Source organism: Crinia signifera, chromosome 1, assembly GCF_055691185.1.
Source record: "Crinia signifera chromosome 1, ASM5569118v1, whole genome shotgun sequence".
NCBI classification, from domain to species: Eukaryota; Metazoa; Chordata; class Amphibia; order Anura; family Myobatrachidae; genus Crinia; species Crinia signifera.
In genome coordinates, this window is record NC_139217.1 from 374,829,557 (window position 1) to 374,844,880 (window position 15,324).

The 15,324-nt window shown below is 40.1% G+C and overlaps 1 protein-coding gene across 1 annotated transcript in view; it reads left to right on the plus strand.

Annotated features, from left to right (window-relative positions):
- Positions 1–15,324, plus strand: part of IFT81 (intraflagellar transport 81) — a 121,765-nt gene that overhangs the window by 55,060 nt on the left and 51,381 nt on the right. Inside the window, exon 13 of the mRNA XM_083151380.1 lies at positions 11,266–11,394. Coding sequence (XP_083007506.1) covers positions 11,266–11,394 — 129 coding nt within the window. The remainder of the gene's footprint in view (positions 1–11,265; positions 11,395–15,324) is intronic.

The following is a 15,324-nucleotide window of genomic DNA, read 5'->3' on the forward strand; positions in this document are numbered from 1 at the left end:
TTGGTAATCGTATTGACTACAGATTAGCTGCACAGGTTGAAATAGGCCACCATTCTCAAGATGTTGATAGGTCCCAACTGGCAATTTGTACTATGACCAGACTTGTTGTAACAAGGTCCATTTCTACACAAGTGCTTTCCTCAGTTGCCATAGCAGCCTGGCTTTTGAAGGCTAAAGGTTTTTTTCTCTCTGTGTACTCCCCAATGTTTGCGGGCCTGGACCCAGGTTTCCTCACAAAATTACCACAGAGTATGAAATATCTATCTTGTTGGTTCATTCCTCCACGTTTCGCCTCTCTTGTTTCTAGGACTTCCTTTAAGAGGGTTTGGGGGCCGGTTTAAAGCTTTGTTCTTTTAACATACAGATTTCGGCTTGGTCATTTTATTTCCAGTGGCATTTGGTTTCTCTTCTACTCTCATTGAGCATTTTGATTAATTGACTTTCAGTTTGCTACTTGAAAGCCGGTCTTGCTAATGGCTATTGCCTCAGCTTGGTGGGTTTTGAGTTGGGCCTTTGTATTTTATGACAATTGAGTGGTTCTCAGTGATTCCTTCATTCCAGCTTTCCACTTAAACAAATAGTTTTTCTGACTTTTCCTCCTTCTATGACTTCCTGGGACCGGGATAATCTGGCTCAGCTAGATGTAGTCCGAGCTCTATGGATTTAATTGGACAGGACTTCTATCTGTGCCTCATTTTCTGCTTGCTCATTATAGAATAGAATAGAATCAACTTTATTGACCATGTATGCTTGCGCACACTAGGAATTTTTTTTGGATTACAGTGCAGCATCAAACAGGGGTAAGGGAGGGGGGAGACATTACATACATTACATTAAGACATTACATGCATTCCATTTCTAGCTACGACTATGGTGGATAGGTCGCCAAGTAGGGTCACATTGTTTGGCTGTGTATATTGGGCTTGCATTCGCTTTGATTGGCTTGTTCAGGTGATGGACTGCTAGCGGAAATAAGCTTTTTGCGGATCTGGATATTTTGGCGGGGACAGACCTGAACTGTCTTCCGGATGGTAGGATGTTGAACAGGTTGTGACCGGGATGCAGCTTTTCCTTCACGATCTTCTCAGCATGATTCCTTACCCTGGATGAGAACAGATCCCTTATCGGGGGGGAGGTTGGTCCCTATGATGCACATAAACAAGGTTGACTGGCTGCAAAGCAGATTATTGCATGTTGGATACACTCGGTCATCGCTCAAGCCCATACTAGTGGAGGGCAACCGACACCAGACTGGGTGACAGTGCTTTCCACTAGGGCAGGGGTTCCCAATCTTTTTTGAATCACGGCATCCTAGAGTATCAGAATTTGTTCACGGCACCCCTGGGCACCCCAAAAATTAATTAGATTGGGTTTATATACGATTCTTAAGGTCAGTTATGTAGTAAAGGGAGGACTTGCTTCTGTTTGTACACATTTTATGATTGGCAGCCACCAGCACTGGTTTTGCTCATAAATAATTAACCATTAATAATTTGAGTTGATCCTGGACCATCAACCGAGGGCACCCCTGCATGTGTCCCGAGGCACCCCAGGGAGCCACGGCACACAGTTTGGGAACCACTGCACTAGGGCAATGATGACCTCATGGGCAGTGCGACAAGGGCTTTGGTAGAACAGGCCTGTTGTGCATATATCTGGTCCTCTGTCCATGCATCTGCCAGTTTTTACAACTTTCTTGTTTTTGCTTCTGGCAATGCGCACTTTGGGCAAACAATTATCTGGTCAGGCAACCTGAGCATTCCCTCCCCTATTGGGGTCCTATAGTCCAGCGTTCTTCAGCCTTGCTGCCAGAAAAAAAATTTGGTCACTAACCAATTCATTATTTTCTGTTAAGCAAGTTGGGTGGTAATGTGTTCCTTCCCTCACACTCCAGTCATGCTGGATTTTTAGTTCTGGATCATTTTTTCCTTATTGGTTGTTTTAATGTAACGTTTCACTGGGTAAATGCTTCTCCAATCCGGGCACTGTTGTACTCCCTCCTGGATGTTGCAGAGCAGAGGAGCTTAGGCTTCTTAAAGTAAAGGTGCCCATACACTGAGGCGATTTGGTCCGATTTGGTCCTCCTGAGGAAGCCGCTGAGATTTGTTTAGGAGGAGAAACGCGTAGAGGAGAGCGGGGACTTTGTTTGGCAGCCATATATACAGATCCGGTGAAGAACCTTTGATATGACCAAAATCATCTGGAAAGTACCAATGGTCGGAGTGTGACACCGAGGTCTGGGAGCCACTTGCCCTATCCAGCAGCTGGAAAACTGTAAGTATACAAACCCTAAAAACCTTGTGCACATAGGTGGGACTGGACTGAGATAATATTAACGTACTAACCCATATAAAGTGATCACAGAAGAAGGCAACCTCCTATAAAATCCGTGAATGAATGCAATTAACCATTTGCTTACTAACTCTGATATATGGGGGCTATATGTATATTATGCTGTAGGAATTATTATGGCTGCTAAAAATTGTTCATATATAGTTCTATAACAATTTTAAAGTGTTATTACATATCTCTTTTTAATAAATAAGTGTTTTTGATTTTGCACAGCGCTGCCTCCATCTCCTTTTTTTCTTTGCTTGTCCATAGAAAGGGGTCTGGTATCCCCCTTAATTTGTAGAGTTTATTTTAGGGATCATATATCTTTAACATCTGCAATTATATTCTAATAGACTTTACAATACAATATGCAGAGTACTTGTCATAATTTGATTCCCCAAATATGAGAGTTCGAGACTTGTAATTTTAGCTCCAATTGGAGGATTTTATTTATAGGCAAAACAAACCATTACAGAATACATTAACACAGTAATTTATGTATATGCTATTATATATATTTATATACGCCTCCTTGCTTATATTACCTAAAACAACATTAAACAATTGACAGACTTAAGACTGCTATAAAACTAACATAAATTGTAGACTTCAGTATTCCATAACTTTATCAACAACTGAACATTTATATCTACCATGATTACTCACTCACTCCAGCCCATCGCTTCTAGGTTCCGTTCCTCTCTCCTGCTCGTGGCTCACATCTCTCCTCCTGACTCACTGAATGGGTTTCTTGCTGACTGTCCGTGTGTGTCTGTGTGCGAATGTGAGTGAATGTCTACTCTATCTCTCTCCTTATATCACAAATACATGGGTTGAAGTTCCCTGTTCTCATGACGTTATTGAATTTATGGATGCTAATGGTGACAGGGTCTCCTGCTTGTCTGGACGCTAGTGGTAATCTCCATTGCGAGATCTCCTGTTTCTGGTCTCTCCCTGTGCATCAATCTATTTTACACTCCTGTTGTCAAAATACACAATAGTGTCCTGTCTGTCCTGCAAAGTAACTTGGATGATGTACTAGCAGCTACATTCTCCAGAAAGGAAACCAGATGGCTGGAGTCTGGCCCATAGTGTATACATTGCTTAATTAATAAATATAGATATATCTGGGGAGGGTAACAACACTATATCTGCTTAATAGTATGCCTTAGACATTTTGTCTCCTAAATGAATTCAGTTGCATTTGATATGTTACAAAGTGGTCATTCATATTATTTAGTAAACCCAAAAGCTATACTACGATGTCTAAACTCTGATGTCCTAATTATTAAGCTATTCCTATTTTTATATACACATACATAATATATACTATGGTTAAAATCACATTACATTAATGATGGTATAAAACAATATCTATATGCCTATATGGTAACAGTGTCCCCCGCTTGTGACCATGAGAAATTATTTTGATTGGTCACACAGTAAATTACCAAAATTGTTTCATATACATTTCTAAACATTTATTCTTCAAACTATTCTAAACGTAGACATTAACCATTGGTATAAAATATCCTTCATTTAATTAACCTATTTTACCCTATAATAACTAAATTTGACCAGGGACAGAGGTTATTTATATTCAGTATTCATGAGGAAAATATTTTCATTGCTACAGACAGTTATATGCCACGCCACAGCTTGCCTTGTCGATCTTGTTTGGTCGATGAGTGAGGACACTTTCCTTGTACTGTTGCTCACAGTGATTTCCTGGCTGAGGGCTGTCACTTGTGTGGGTTGCAGTTCTTGGAGACACTTTACATTTGCAGTATGGTGGACGTAGAAGTAGAATTCTTCTTCGAGGCTGTTGACTTGCTTGACATGTTGCTTTACATGTATAGAGGGAATGTGTGTGGCCCTTGGAGTGCTGTGGTCTTGATAAATTTCTTCACCACAGTTTTGAAAAACACAGGGCCTTTGATAAGCCTCATTGATGCAGTCCTTAGCGAGTTTGCTTTGTATGTCCTTTACGATTATCGCTGTGATCATGACAAGTGTCCTTGTGCGTCCTTTAAGATTATCGCGCTGCAATCATGATAAGTGTCCATGTCTCTCTTTAACCCCAACCTCGTTGTGTTGAACAAAACAGTTTGTGATGTTGAATACAGCAGTTGAAACTTTAACCAAGTATTTTTGCTTTACTGGTTGGTAAGAACATTTATCTTCAGGCATTGGCAGGTAAATGTCTGGGGTAGATTCTAAAGGATCCACTCCATTTATACTAAATTTCCTCACTGAATAATAATTTACCATTCAGTCTCTGATCTCTTACCTACCTTCCTATATGCTATCTTATCTTAAACTAAAATAACCCTTCACCAACTAAATCCAATAACTAACAATAATATTTTGATTTGACATACCTATGACAACATCCTATCAATACATATTTTGATTTAACGTATCTATGAAAACATCCTATCAATACAACAAATGACTATGATTTTGCTTCAAACAAATATAAAATATCTGTTAAGAATGGGTTTGTCTATATCGAATTCCATCCAGTGTGTGTGATATGCAGCCATGTGCATATACAATAACTACAATATTCCATCTATGCTATTATTCATTCTCTTAGACTTGGTTGAGTCTGTATTAAGAGAATGGTCTATCTCAACAACTAACAAAACGTTTCTCTTTTGCAATTTGATGTAAGGCATACCATTCTTTGTCTGATATTTAAATTAGTTTGAAGCTTTTTAAGAAGGAAGCGTATATATAATCAGCATATACTCATAAGAAAAATAAGAAGAAAAAGAAAACAAATATTTACAAGGTATATACAATTACATAAGAATGAAGATCATATGTGTGAATTGATCGGCAATTAAAAATGTATGTACAAAAGGATTCTGCATGCTTGGTGGTTAGAATAAAGCACACTGTAAATGGAATGTCCATGTGTCACAGTGTCCTGACAAACAAACAAACAATGATTGCTGTAGTGAGGGGGTTAATGAACTTCTCCTGAAGAAGAGAAAAGGGGATTTTGTCCATGTGTCCAGAAAACAAATAGTAGTTGCTGTATTTAAACCTTTTCCTTCTCTGAAGGACTGAAGAAAGAAAAATAAACTAAAAAAAAGTCCTTTGATTTTTGTCCATGTGACAGTTTTTGGATTCTCTTTAGATGACAAACACAAGCTGTGCAAGGTACTGGCTCTTTGCATAATTGCAGCAATAAAAGGTTTAGTAGAGGTTGTTATTGCGACTTGGGGCTTTCTTTAAAACTTTCGTCCATCAGTAATAAGGCTGCTGTGCAGGACTAAAATTGAAACAAAAAGAAATACAATTACTATGCTATTTACATACTGGTGTGACATTGCATTGTGCTATCTGCTGGTCCAACATTGCTGGCCATGTTTTCTGGTTTGTACCATTTCTCTCCTCTATGTAATAGTATATGTCACTGACAACATAAACTTTGCTGCAGGTATGATGCAGGTTACATTGAATCTGGATCTTGTATCCATTTAAACATGTGTCAGTTCCTTACACCACCCAATAACCAGATTTAATCTATAAAGTAAATGAACAATACTCCCTGTTGTCATTGCCAGGATGCATCTTTTCTCGATTTGCTTTTGGTGGTCCTGCGAGTTTCTTCAGTCTGGAAACTTGGAGCTTCTGAAAAATATACTTGTGTGGCGAAAAACTGGTTAAATATGCTTGGTATGACTCGGGGGCTTCATGTTTGACCAAACCTAAAATAAAATGGTTAGGACTCCAGGACATATAAACATTCTCATCCTGGTGATGCTTTTTAGCATTCCTGTACTTCTGTGTGGTGTTCACAGATTGACACTCTGCATGTGGTCTCTCTAAGAGACTGTGGACATTTGCCCCACCACTAGTTGTCTCTAACTGCTGTGTGGGGGTTACAGAGATGGTGGAACCTTTTGTGTGATCATGCATGCTCAAATTCATGCCATTGCTCAGCTCAGACATATTTGTGGCTGAATACATTTGCTCATTTAATTCTGTGACAACTTTACCTACAATTGGAGTGTGTGTACACAAGGCTATTGTCTGTTCCCCTTTCCCTGAGGGCAACACAAGTTTCTTTGTCACAATGGGGGCTATGAGAGTGGATTCTGCAGAATCATTCTCCTTCTTAATGTACTGATCTCCCCCCTTAATCAAAACAGTGCAGGGGATATCTCTCATTGCTCCTGCCTTATTTGCAGTAATGTGCGCTTTGAGTATAGGTACATCGTACACAGTATTATGTTCTCTCTCTATTACAGAGCCCTGATTAGCATCTGTGACCATTTCAAACTTTGTAGTCTGTTTGTGAATGAGCCCCTCTGTGGTCTCATCCCTGCTCCTAACACCTTTGCTGGGTGCTTCTGTGATCCCTTCATGAGAGATCTGGGCAGTTTGTTCACAATCTGCCAGAAAATTTACTTTTGTCTCAGACTTCTTCTGAGTACACTTCTTAACCTTTAGGGATTTTAAGAAGGAATGCACCTTTGCATTCATTTTCAGGCATGCGCTCTTAAGACGTGAACCTGATTTCTCTTTACATTCCTGCTTAACTTCTAAAGTCGCTGCTCTGTGCATTTTCCTAAATGTTACAGCAACTCTTTGCATTTTCAACATTGCACTTATTTTACAATGCTGTATTTATACTTTTGTACACAAGATATCCTCCCAATGAGAGTGTCCGGATTCTCAAAGTTAACTCTAATATCTGGTACTAATTATCATTTATTTGGAAATGCTCATTTCCATTCTATTTTATTCTAGGCCTTTACCATTATCAAGTGCCTATTAGTAACATACCCCACTGTGATCTTGCAATGTGTCAGCAGGCTAACCAACCCTTGTGCTGAGCCTAGTAAATATAGTATTAGTTAAAAATGTTTCTGAATGAGTCCATATTATCAATATCTAAGCGTGCACTCCCAGATAATGGTAACAATGGAATATCAGTTCTGTTTCACCAATACGTTATTCTAGGTCTACAAACAATGCAAGATAAAAATACACAATAGTATTACGTTTTCCTAGATACATCCTCACTGTGATTCTGTAGGTTAGGTAGCCAGCTTCACGCATCTGCTACTCCTTATAAATATTATAATCATACAATCAGATACCAAAATGTACAAGTCCTGCTGCGGTCGCCATTGTAGAGTTTATTTTAGGGATCATATATCTTTAACATCTGCAATTATATTCTAATAGACTTTACAATACAATATGCAGAGTACTTGTCATAATTTGATTCCCCAAATATGAGAGTTCGAGACTTGTAATTTTAGCTCCAATTGGAGGATTTTATTTATAGGCAAAACAAACCATTACAGAATACATTAACACAGTAATTTATGTATATGCTATTATATATATTTATATACGCCTCCTTGCTTATATTACCTAAAACAACATTAAACAATTGACAGACTTAAGACTGCTATAAAACTAACATAAATTGTAGACTTCAGTATTCCATAACTTTATCAACAACTGAACATTTATATCTACCATGATTACTCACTCACTCCAGCCCATCGCTTCTAGGTTCAGTTCCTCTCTCCTGCTCGTGGCTCACATCTCTCCTCCTGACTCACTGAATGGGTTTCTTGCTGACTGTCCGTGTGTGTCTGTGTGCGAATGTGAGTGAATGTCTACTCTATCTCTCTCCTTATATCACAAATACATGGGTTGAAGTTCCCTGTTCTCATGACGTTATTGAATTTATGGATGCTAATGGTGACAGGGTCTCCTGCTTGTCTGGACGCTAGTGGTAATCTCCATTGCGAGATCTCCTGTTTCTGGTCTCTCCCTGTGCATCAATCTATTTTACACTCCTGTTGTCAAAATACACAATAGTGTCCTGTCTGTCCTGCAAAGTAACTTGGATGATGTACTAGCAGCTACATTCTCCAGAAAGGAAACCAGATGGCTGGAGTCTGGCCCATAGTGTATACATTGCTTAATTAATAAATATAGATATATCTGGGGAGGGTAACAACACTATATCTGCTTAATAGTATGCCTTAGACATTTTGTCTCCTAAATGAATTCAGTTGCATTTGATATGTTACAAAGTGGTCATTCATATTATTTAGTAAACCCAAAAGCTATACTACGATGTCTAAACTCTGATGTCCTAATTATTAAGCTATTCCTATTTTTATATACACATACATAATATATACTATGGTTAAAATCACATTACATTAATGATGGTATAAAACAATATCTATATGCCTATATGGTAACAAATTGAGACAGCTGCAGTGCACAATCTCACAATCTGCGCTCAGAAATCCCTTTGTTTTTTCATTCTGGGACCTCCCTCCTGGCGGCGAGGTGGGCGGGAAGCAGGGACGCATGCGATCCATCACAACGGATCGCATGCGTCCCTGCCGACGGGAAGGTCCCGGCGGCTTACAGGCTGTTGGGTGTCTGTACAGTGCTGCGAAACATTTTTATTTGTAAATGGCCTCCATAGACAGACAGGCTTCCTTGCATAGTACAAATATATCTGAGGACCTACATTCATGGGCATGTTTACACTGATGTTTTTAAAAGACTTTAGCATTTAATAAATAGCTTTGAATGTTAAAGCCAGAGGCAACTTCACATTTTCAAATTCTTATAGTAATTACTATGCACCAAGATTAGTGACTTAACACTGTGAGAAATATTCTGGAATATGTTAAAGAGAATAAATAATTGGTACATCACTCAAAACATAGCTTCACATACTGTACTGCAGTCCATGGAATTCCCATACTGCCATCTGGTAAAATGACATGCTTGCTAACTAAGCTCTGTATTTTGCATTACCACGTCTATATAATACATATACATTTGCTTCATGTGCATAAGTATACTGGGGTTGGTGCAGAGTTGGAAATGATTAATAATAATACTTTTCTCCAACAGGACTTGAGGTGCTTTACAGATATCAAAAACAATGCACATAATACAGAATATTTAAGTAATGCAGCAATAGATAAGCCACACAGACCTAAAAAACCTGGAGCGCACAGTAGGCATAGTGCATGGGAAGTGTAGGCATTTTGGGCAATAACTTCTAGGGGTTGTGTATTCTACCCTCCACAGGGTACCAGGTGAGGCAATGCATAAGATTGGGAGCATTACAGGTGGGCACAAGAATGTGAGGAGGGCACTAATGTCCAATTTAAGTGTCCCTGCTGAACCTGGGGGGTTATTCAGACCTGATTGCAGCCTTGTGATTTCGCAAGACATATAATTATCGATAGACTGCGCATGTGTACAGATCATAAAGCGCATGCGCGACACCATTCTGCAATAAATCCAGCATCATTTCTGATCGCAGGCCATTTGATCAGCCTGTTTCTATCACACAGGCAGAATAGGTTCTGGGGTACGCACAGACTACACACCCTGGGAACATCATCCGATGGAGAGTGCATTGCAAATAGATTTGAAGCTAACCACCATTGGAAGCTTTGTACAAGGCGGGTTTTCACTCTGTAAGGGCGGCGGCTCTCTGAACACAGGACTCTGCAATCTCGCAGAGTAGCGATCAGGTTTGAATAACCCCCCTGGCTTGGTGTTTTCCCCCTACAAATCCGTGCTCACCTTGAGGGCTAGGCACAGCGGCAGTCCCGATGATCTCACCTGGGTGGCAGTAGGCCTGGGGTTGGTATTCTTATGGCAGAGGTGAGGAGAGGCCACATAATGATTTTAAACTGCAGTGTTTGTTACAATTGTTTAATTTTATATCCGTACAAAGTCCAAATCCAGTTCAAACGCCGGTTCTAACTGCATGCTTGATATTAGATCCTAAAACTGCAGCCTTAACAAATGCAGGCCAAGAGCCTGTCTGCAGGCCTTGTCAGTAATGGGCATATTTAGAATGGGTGCAGTGTGCGTGGTGCACATGGGCCCTGAATCCCAGGGGCCCACACTGCAATCGATACCTTTTGGAAACGTAACCTCTGGAGTCCCGTGACACCAGCTGTAGCCGCTGGTGAAATCCCTGGAATAATGGCTGCCTGCTACACCATTTTTCTGAAGCTCTATGCAGACGTGTCTGAGCGCTCTACTGCTCAGACCCACACAGGCCTCCTCCTCTCTTAAAACGCCCCTGGTAATGCTCTTAAATACTATACACTATATTAGCTTGCACATAAAGGTGTATATTGCTCAAAAGAAAAGTGCATTACATATGCAGATCTCTGGAGATGTAACTGCCTCTTCTTGTGTAGCGTATGCACTGACATGCTGATCTGCATGGGCAACAATTGTGTGAACCCATCCTCGCCAGCCTGATTACATGAGAATACCTCTTCCCATCCCATCCCAGTTCTAGCACATTCATCATAAGGGTCTATGCATCCAAATTGAATATGACTGTAGAGCTGCGCTCCTTTACCAAGCATGCACCTTAAGATTTCACTGATGATGTGTTAAGCAAATGTGCACACATATAACTCACCGTTTGTATATAGATTTCATTCTGCTAAAGCTTCTTTCAATATCAATATTATTTTTCTTTGCTAATATATCATTACATGCTTTTGTTAAAATGATGTGTTATTTATTTACAAACATTTTATTACAGTATGCAATTAGAACTTTTTTTTTTTTATTTATTGTTTTCAGTCTTCATCTACAAGACCAGGATGTTTTTGTTTTATAAAGTGGGCAGTCTGTGGCGCAGAGGGACATGTGCTGGTACTTATTGTGCAGTGTAGGAAGCAGAATGCCTCGTTCCTTGGCACATAGTAGTTTTCAGGGTGGGCACTTCCATAACCCCATAATTGACAGTGTCTCCTCCACGATTGAGTCCCATCATTTCTTGTATATGAATTTTACCCAATTCCTCCTTTTTTAAAAGCGGAATTATAATGTGCAATACCTTGTCCTTGCTGCTTGTTCACTTTCTTATTGTTGTGTTTTTTAAAGCAATCCATAGAGCAGAAAAGGGGGATATCTGGTTACAGTGATACCCAGGAGGAGTTGGAGAGAGTCTCTGTCAAAAAAAGTGAAGTGGATGAAATGAAGGGACGAACTCTGGATGACATGTCTGACATGGTAATTATTTTTACGAAAATGGGAATATTATAATCTATATTAAACTATTACTATAAATGATCGGTGGATTTTTGGCACACATATACACACATACGCACGCCCCCCCCCCCCCCCCCCCACCTAAACTTGCCCGTCTCCCTGAAGCAGAGACGGGCAGGGTTTGCACCCCTCGCCACCTGGTAACTGGGACGCATGTGCTCACGTGTCCCTGTCAGATGGAGCACCATCTCGTCAGCAGGGGCAATCTGGCGAGCCCAGGCACTGGCTAAGAAGCGCTCCATCTGTATACATGCACAGCCATCCTACCCACTAGAGGCACACATATACACGTACAGCCATTCTATCCACTAGGGATACATTTATACACACGCAGCCATCCTACCCACTAGGCACACATATACACGTACAGCCATTCTATCCACTAGGAATACATTTATACACGCACAGCCATCCTACCCAATAGGTAAAGACACACAACACACACAGGCATCCTAGCCCCAATTAAGGATTCACACACACACACACACACACACAGCTATCCGTTACGGATATATATATATATATATATATATATATATATATATATATATATATATATATATATATATATTACACACACAGCCACCATACTCCCTAGGAAAATATATATATATATTTTTTTTTTTTAAATTCATCTTTATTGATTTTTCACAATGAAAATTACAAAAACATAGTAAAACATACAACAAACAACATAAAAAGGAAGACATTGCATGCAATAACTATTAGAAATCTTTTAGCAGTCCTTTACTTACCCACCCGGCCCACTTTAACCCCCCACTCACTATAATCGTTCACACAGCTTCCCACAGCTAAAAAAAGAGAAAAAAAAAAAAAAAAACATTTCTATGCCCCTGCCAGTTCATAGCAGCCAAGTAGTGGTTAAGGTACGATGGCGCAGCGATTATGCAGCAATTCTTCTAAAGAAACACAATGGTGCACAGTATACTCAAAAATAAAAAAGAGAGGGAGATAGAGGAAGTGTTATAAAGAACACGCCCTATCTACCAAGAGGATCAGGAATATGTTTCGCTATCTGTGTCATACAATAGTGTTAAAAACCTTAATAATACATTAGAGCGCTAACGAATATCGTTTACATTAAGTGCACAAAATTCTTTAAAGTGCCAAAGTGCATACTTGTGATGAAAAGCGGGAGAAAAGAAACAAAAAAAAAAAAAAAAACCGCTCAATTACAATTTTTGTTATAATCAGAAAAGTACCATTTCCCCCAAATGCCCAAGAATTTGTGAATTGCATTTCTTGATAGGAACATGTTCCGTTCATGCTCCATGGTAACATTCACTAGGTTATACCAATCTAGTGCTCTTGGACCTTGTTGGGACATCCAAGACCGAGCTACCACTACCTTGGCTATAGCACTCAGATTCAGTGCCAATTTCAAAAGCGACAAGGACCTGAGGGAAGAAGGCCAGACCCCCAAAATAATCGATAAAGGTTGAACTAAGTGGCTGGGAATCCCCAATGTAGTGAGGACCCTCCCAACCTCGCTCCAGAATAATTGCACAGTAGCACATTCCCAAATTAGGTGCCAAAAATTACAGCCCTGCTGATTACATTTTGGGCATTTATTGTTCATATTACAAGAGAATCTACTGATCCTGTCCGGGGTATAGTAGGTCCGATATAGAATGTTTAACTGGATTTGCTGGATTCTAGCTGAGTATGTAGCCTGACCTGGAAAAGCAAGAGCTACTGACCAGGTTTCTGGCGTCAACTGGGGAATATCTTGGGACCATTTCGCGTACAAACCCTTTAAGTCATCCGTTTGCATGTTGCTCAACAAATATCTGTAACACTTGGAAAGATGTTTTGTCGCGCCTAGATTAATTAAAAAAGTTTTAATAGGGGTGTCTTTAATACAAAAGACTTTTACCCTATTATGCTGAGTTAAGGCACTCCTGAGTTGTAGGTATCTGTAAAACAGCTGTTGTGGTAACCTAAATTCAGCCTGGAGTTGAGAAAAGGACTTAAGAATATTGTCTGAAAAAAACTGGCTAATCAGGGTTGCACCATATTGTTCCCATACTAAAACCCCGAGCTGATTTTTAATACTTGCTATTTGGGGAAGGGAAAATATGTGTATATCTGGATCTAAGTCTACATAGTTCATCCGCTTACAAACCCAAGACCAGATGGCCCTGGCTTGCCTAAGCAGGGGAGGTCCGACATTACGTTTATAAGGAGCGAGAAGGGCCTGCAACGGAGACTGAATTGCTGTCGCCTTTTGAATAAAGTTAGTGAGTTCAGCCGAGCACACATCCTCTCTTACCCAGCTCACCAGATGTGTCAATTGCGCTGCATAATAATATAGTTTAAAATTGGGCATAGCAACCCCCCCACTTTTACGGTCCCTAGTGAGTGACGCCATTTTAATTCTAGGGGATTTGTTCCTCCAAATAAAAGAAGATAATACGGAATTAATTTGGGCAAAAGAAGCATCACGGATGAAAATAGGGGATTGTAGCAAGATATAAAGTAACTTAGGGAGGAGCGACATCTTAATCAAATTAACCCGTCCAATTACAGTCAAAGGTAGCCTTTGCCAATTTTTACATTTTTTTTTCAGGTCTATGATAACAGGGCCCAGGTTATCAGGGATAAAATCTAAAGATTTTTTAGACCCGACTATACCCAGGTACTTAAACCTGTCTACTACTGGTAAACCAAGGATTCTAGACTGGCCATTTAACCCATTATCAGTGGTAATCAGTAAGTGTGACTTATTATAATTAATGGTTAATCCAGAGTATTTTCCGAATTCCTTTAAGCTATCGATCACTAATGGAAGAAAAATCTTATAGTCATGCATGCCAATCAGTAGATCATCAGCGTATAATGAAATAAAATCCTGGCCCTGACCAGACCCACCCAGAATCGACCTAAGCTTACAAGCAATAGGTTCGACTGCCACCGCAAACAGAAGCGGAGACAGTGGACAACCCTGTCTAGTGCCCCGAAGCAATGGGAAGGATTCAGAGACATAACCATTTACAAGGATCCTGGCGAGAGGAGACTTGTATAGCAGAAATACCCTATCAATAAATTTGAGGCCGAAGCCGAAAGCCACCATCACTAGGCGGAGGTATAACCATTCGACCATGTCAAAGGCTTTATTGGCATCGAGTGATGCAATCGCCACTTCCTTATCCTCTGCTTCGGCCAATTGAAGGTATGTAAAAAGCCTACGAATATTAATTGAGGTAGATCTACCACACATAAAACCGGTCTGGTCCGGGTGTATGATTTTGCTAATAACCCTATTCAGCCGATTTGAAAGAATTTTTGCATAAATTTTCGCATCGACTGTAATGAGGGAAATAGGCCGGTAGGAGTCCACCTGCGCCGGATCCTTGCCCGTCTTCGGAATAACCGAAATGACGGCCTCCGTCATTGAACTCGGGAGGTGTCCAGCAATCTCCATCTCCTGAAATAAATTTAAAAGTCTAGGGGCAACAGATGACATTGTTTGTTTATAGACCTCACTCGGGTAGCCATCTATCCCTGGAGCTTTGTTTGATGGAAGACCTTTAATAACTTCCTCTACTTCTTGAATAGAGAAGGGGGCATCCAACAAATCTCTATCATCCGAGGAGAGTTTTGGAAGATCAATATTGCTTAGATATTTAGCAATATCGTCTGATCCTTGGTCCAAGTTAGATAGATATACCTTGCTGAAGTGAGACCGAAAGATCTCAGCAATCTCCCCTGACTTAGTGCATACCGCCCCCGTGTCCAAACAGATCCCCGCAATTGTATTAGAGGGTCTCTCAACATTTGAGAGGTATGCCAGGTATCTACCAGTTTTATCAATATTATAATAAAATTTATGTGTTTGCTCCACTAGTCGCTGATTAACCGCGATCTGGA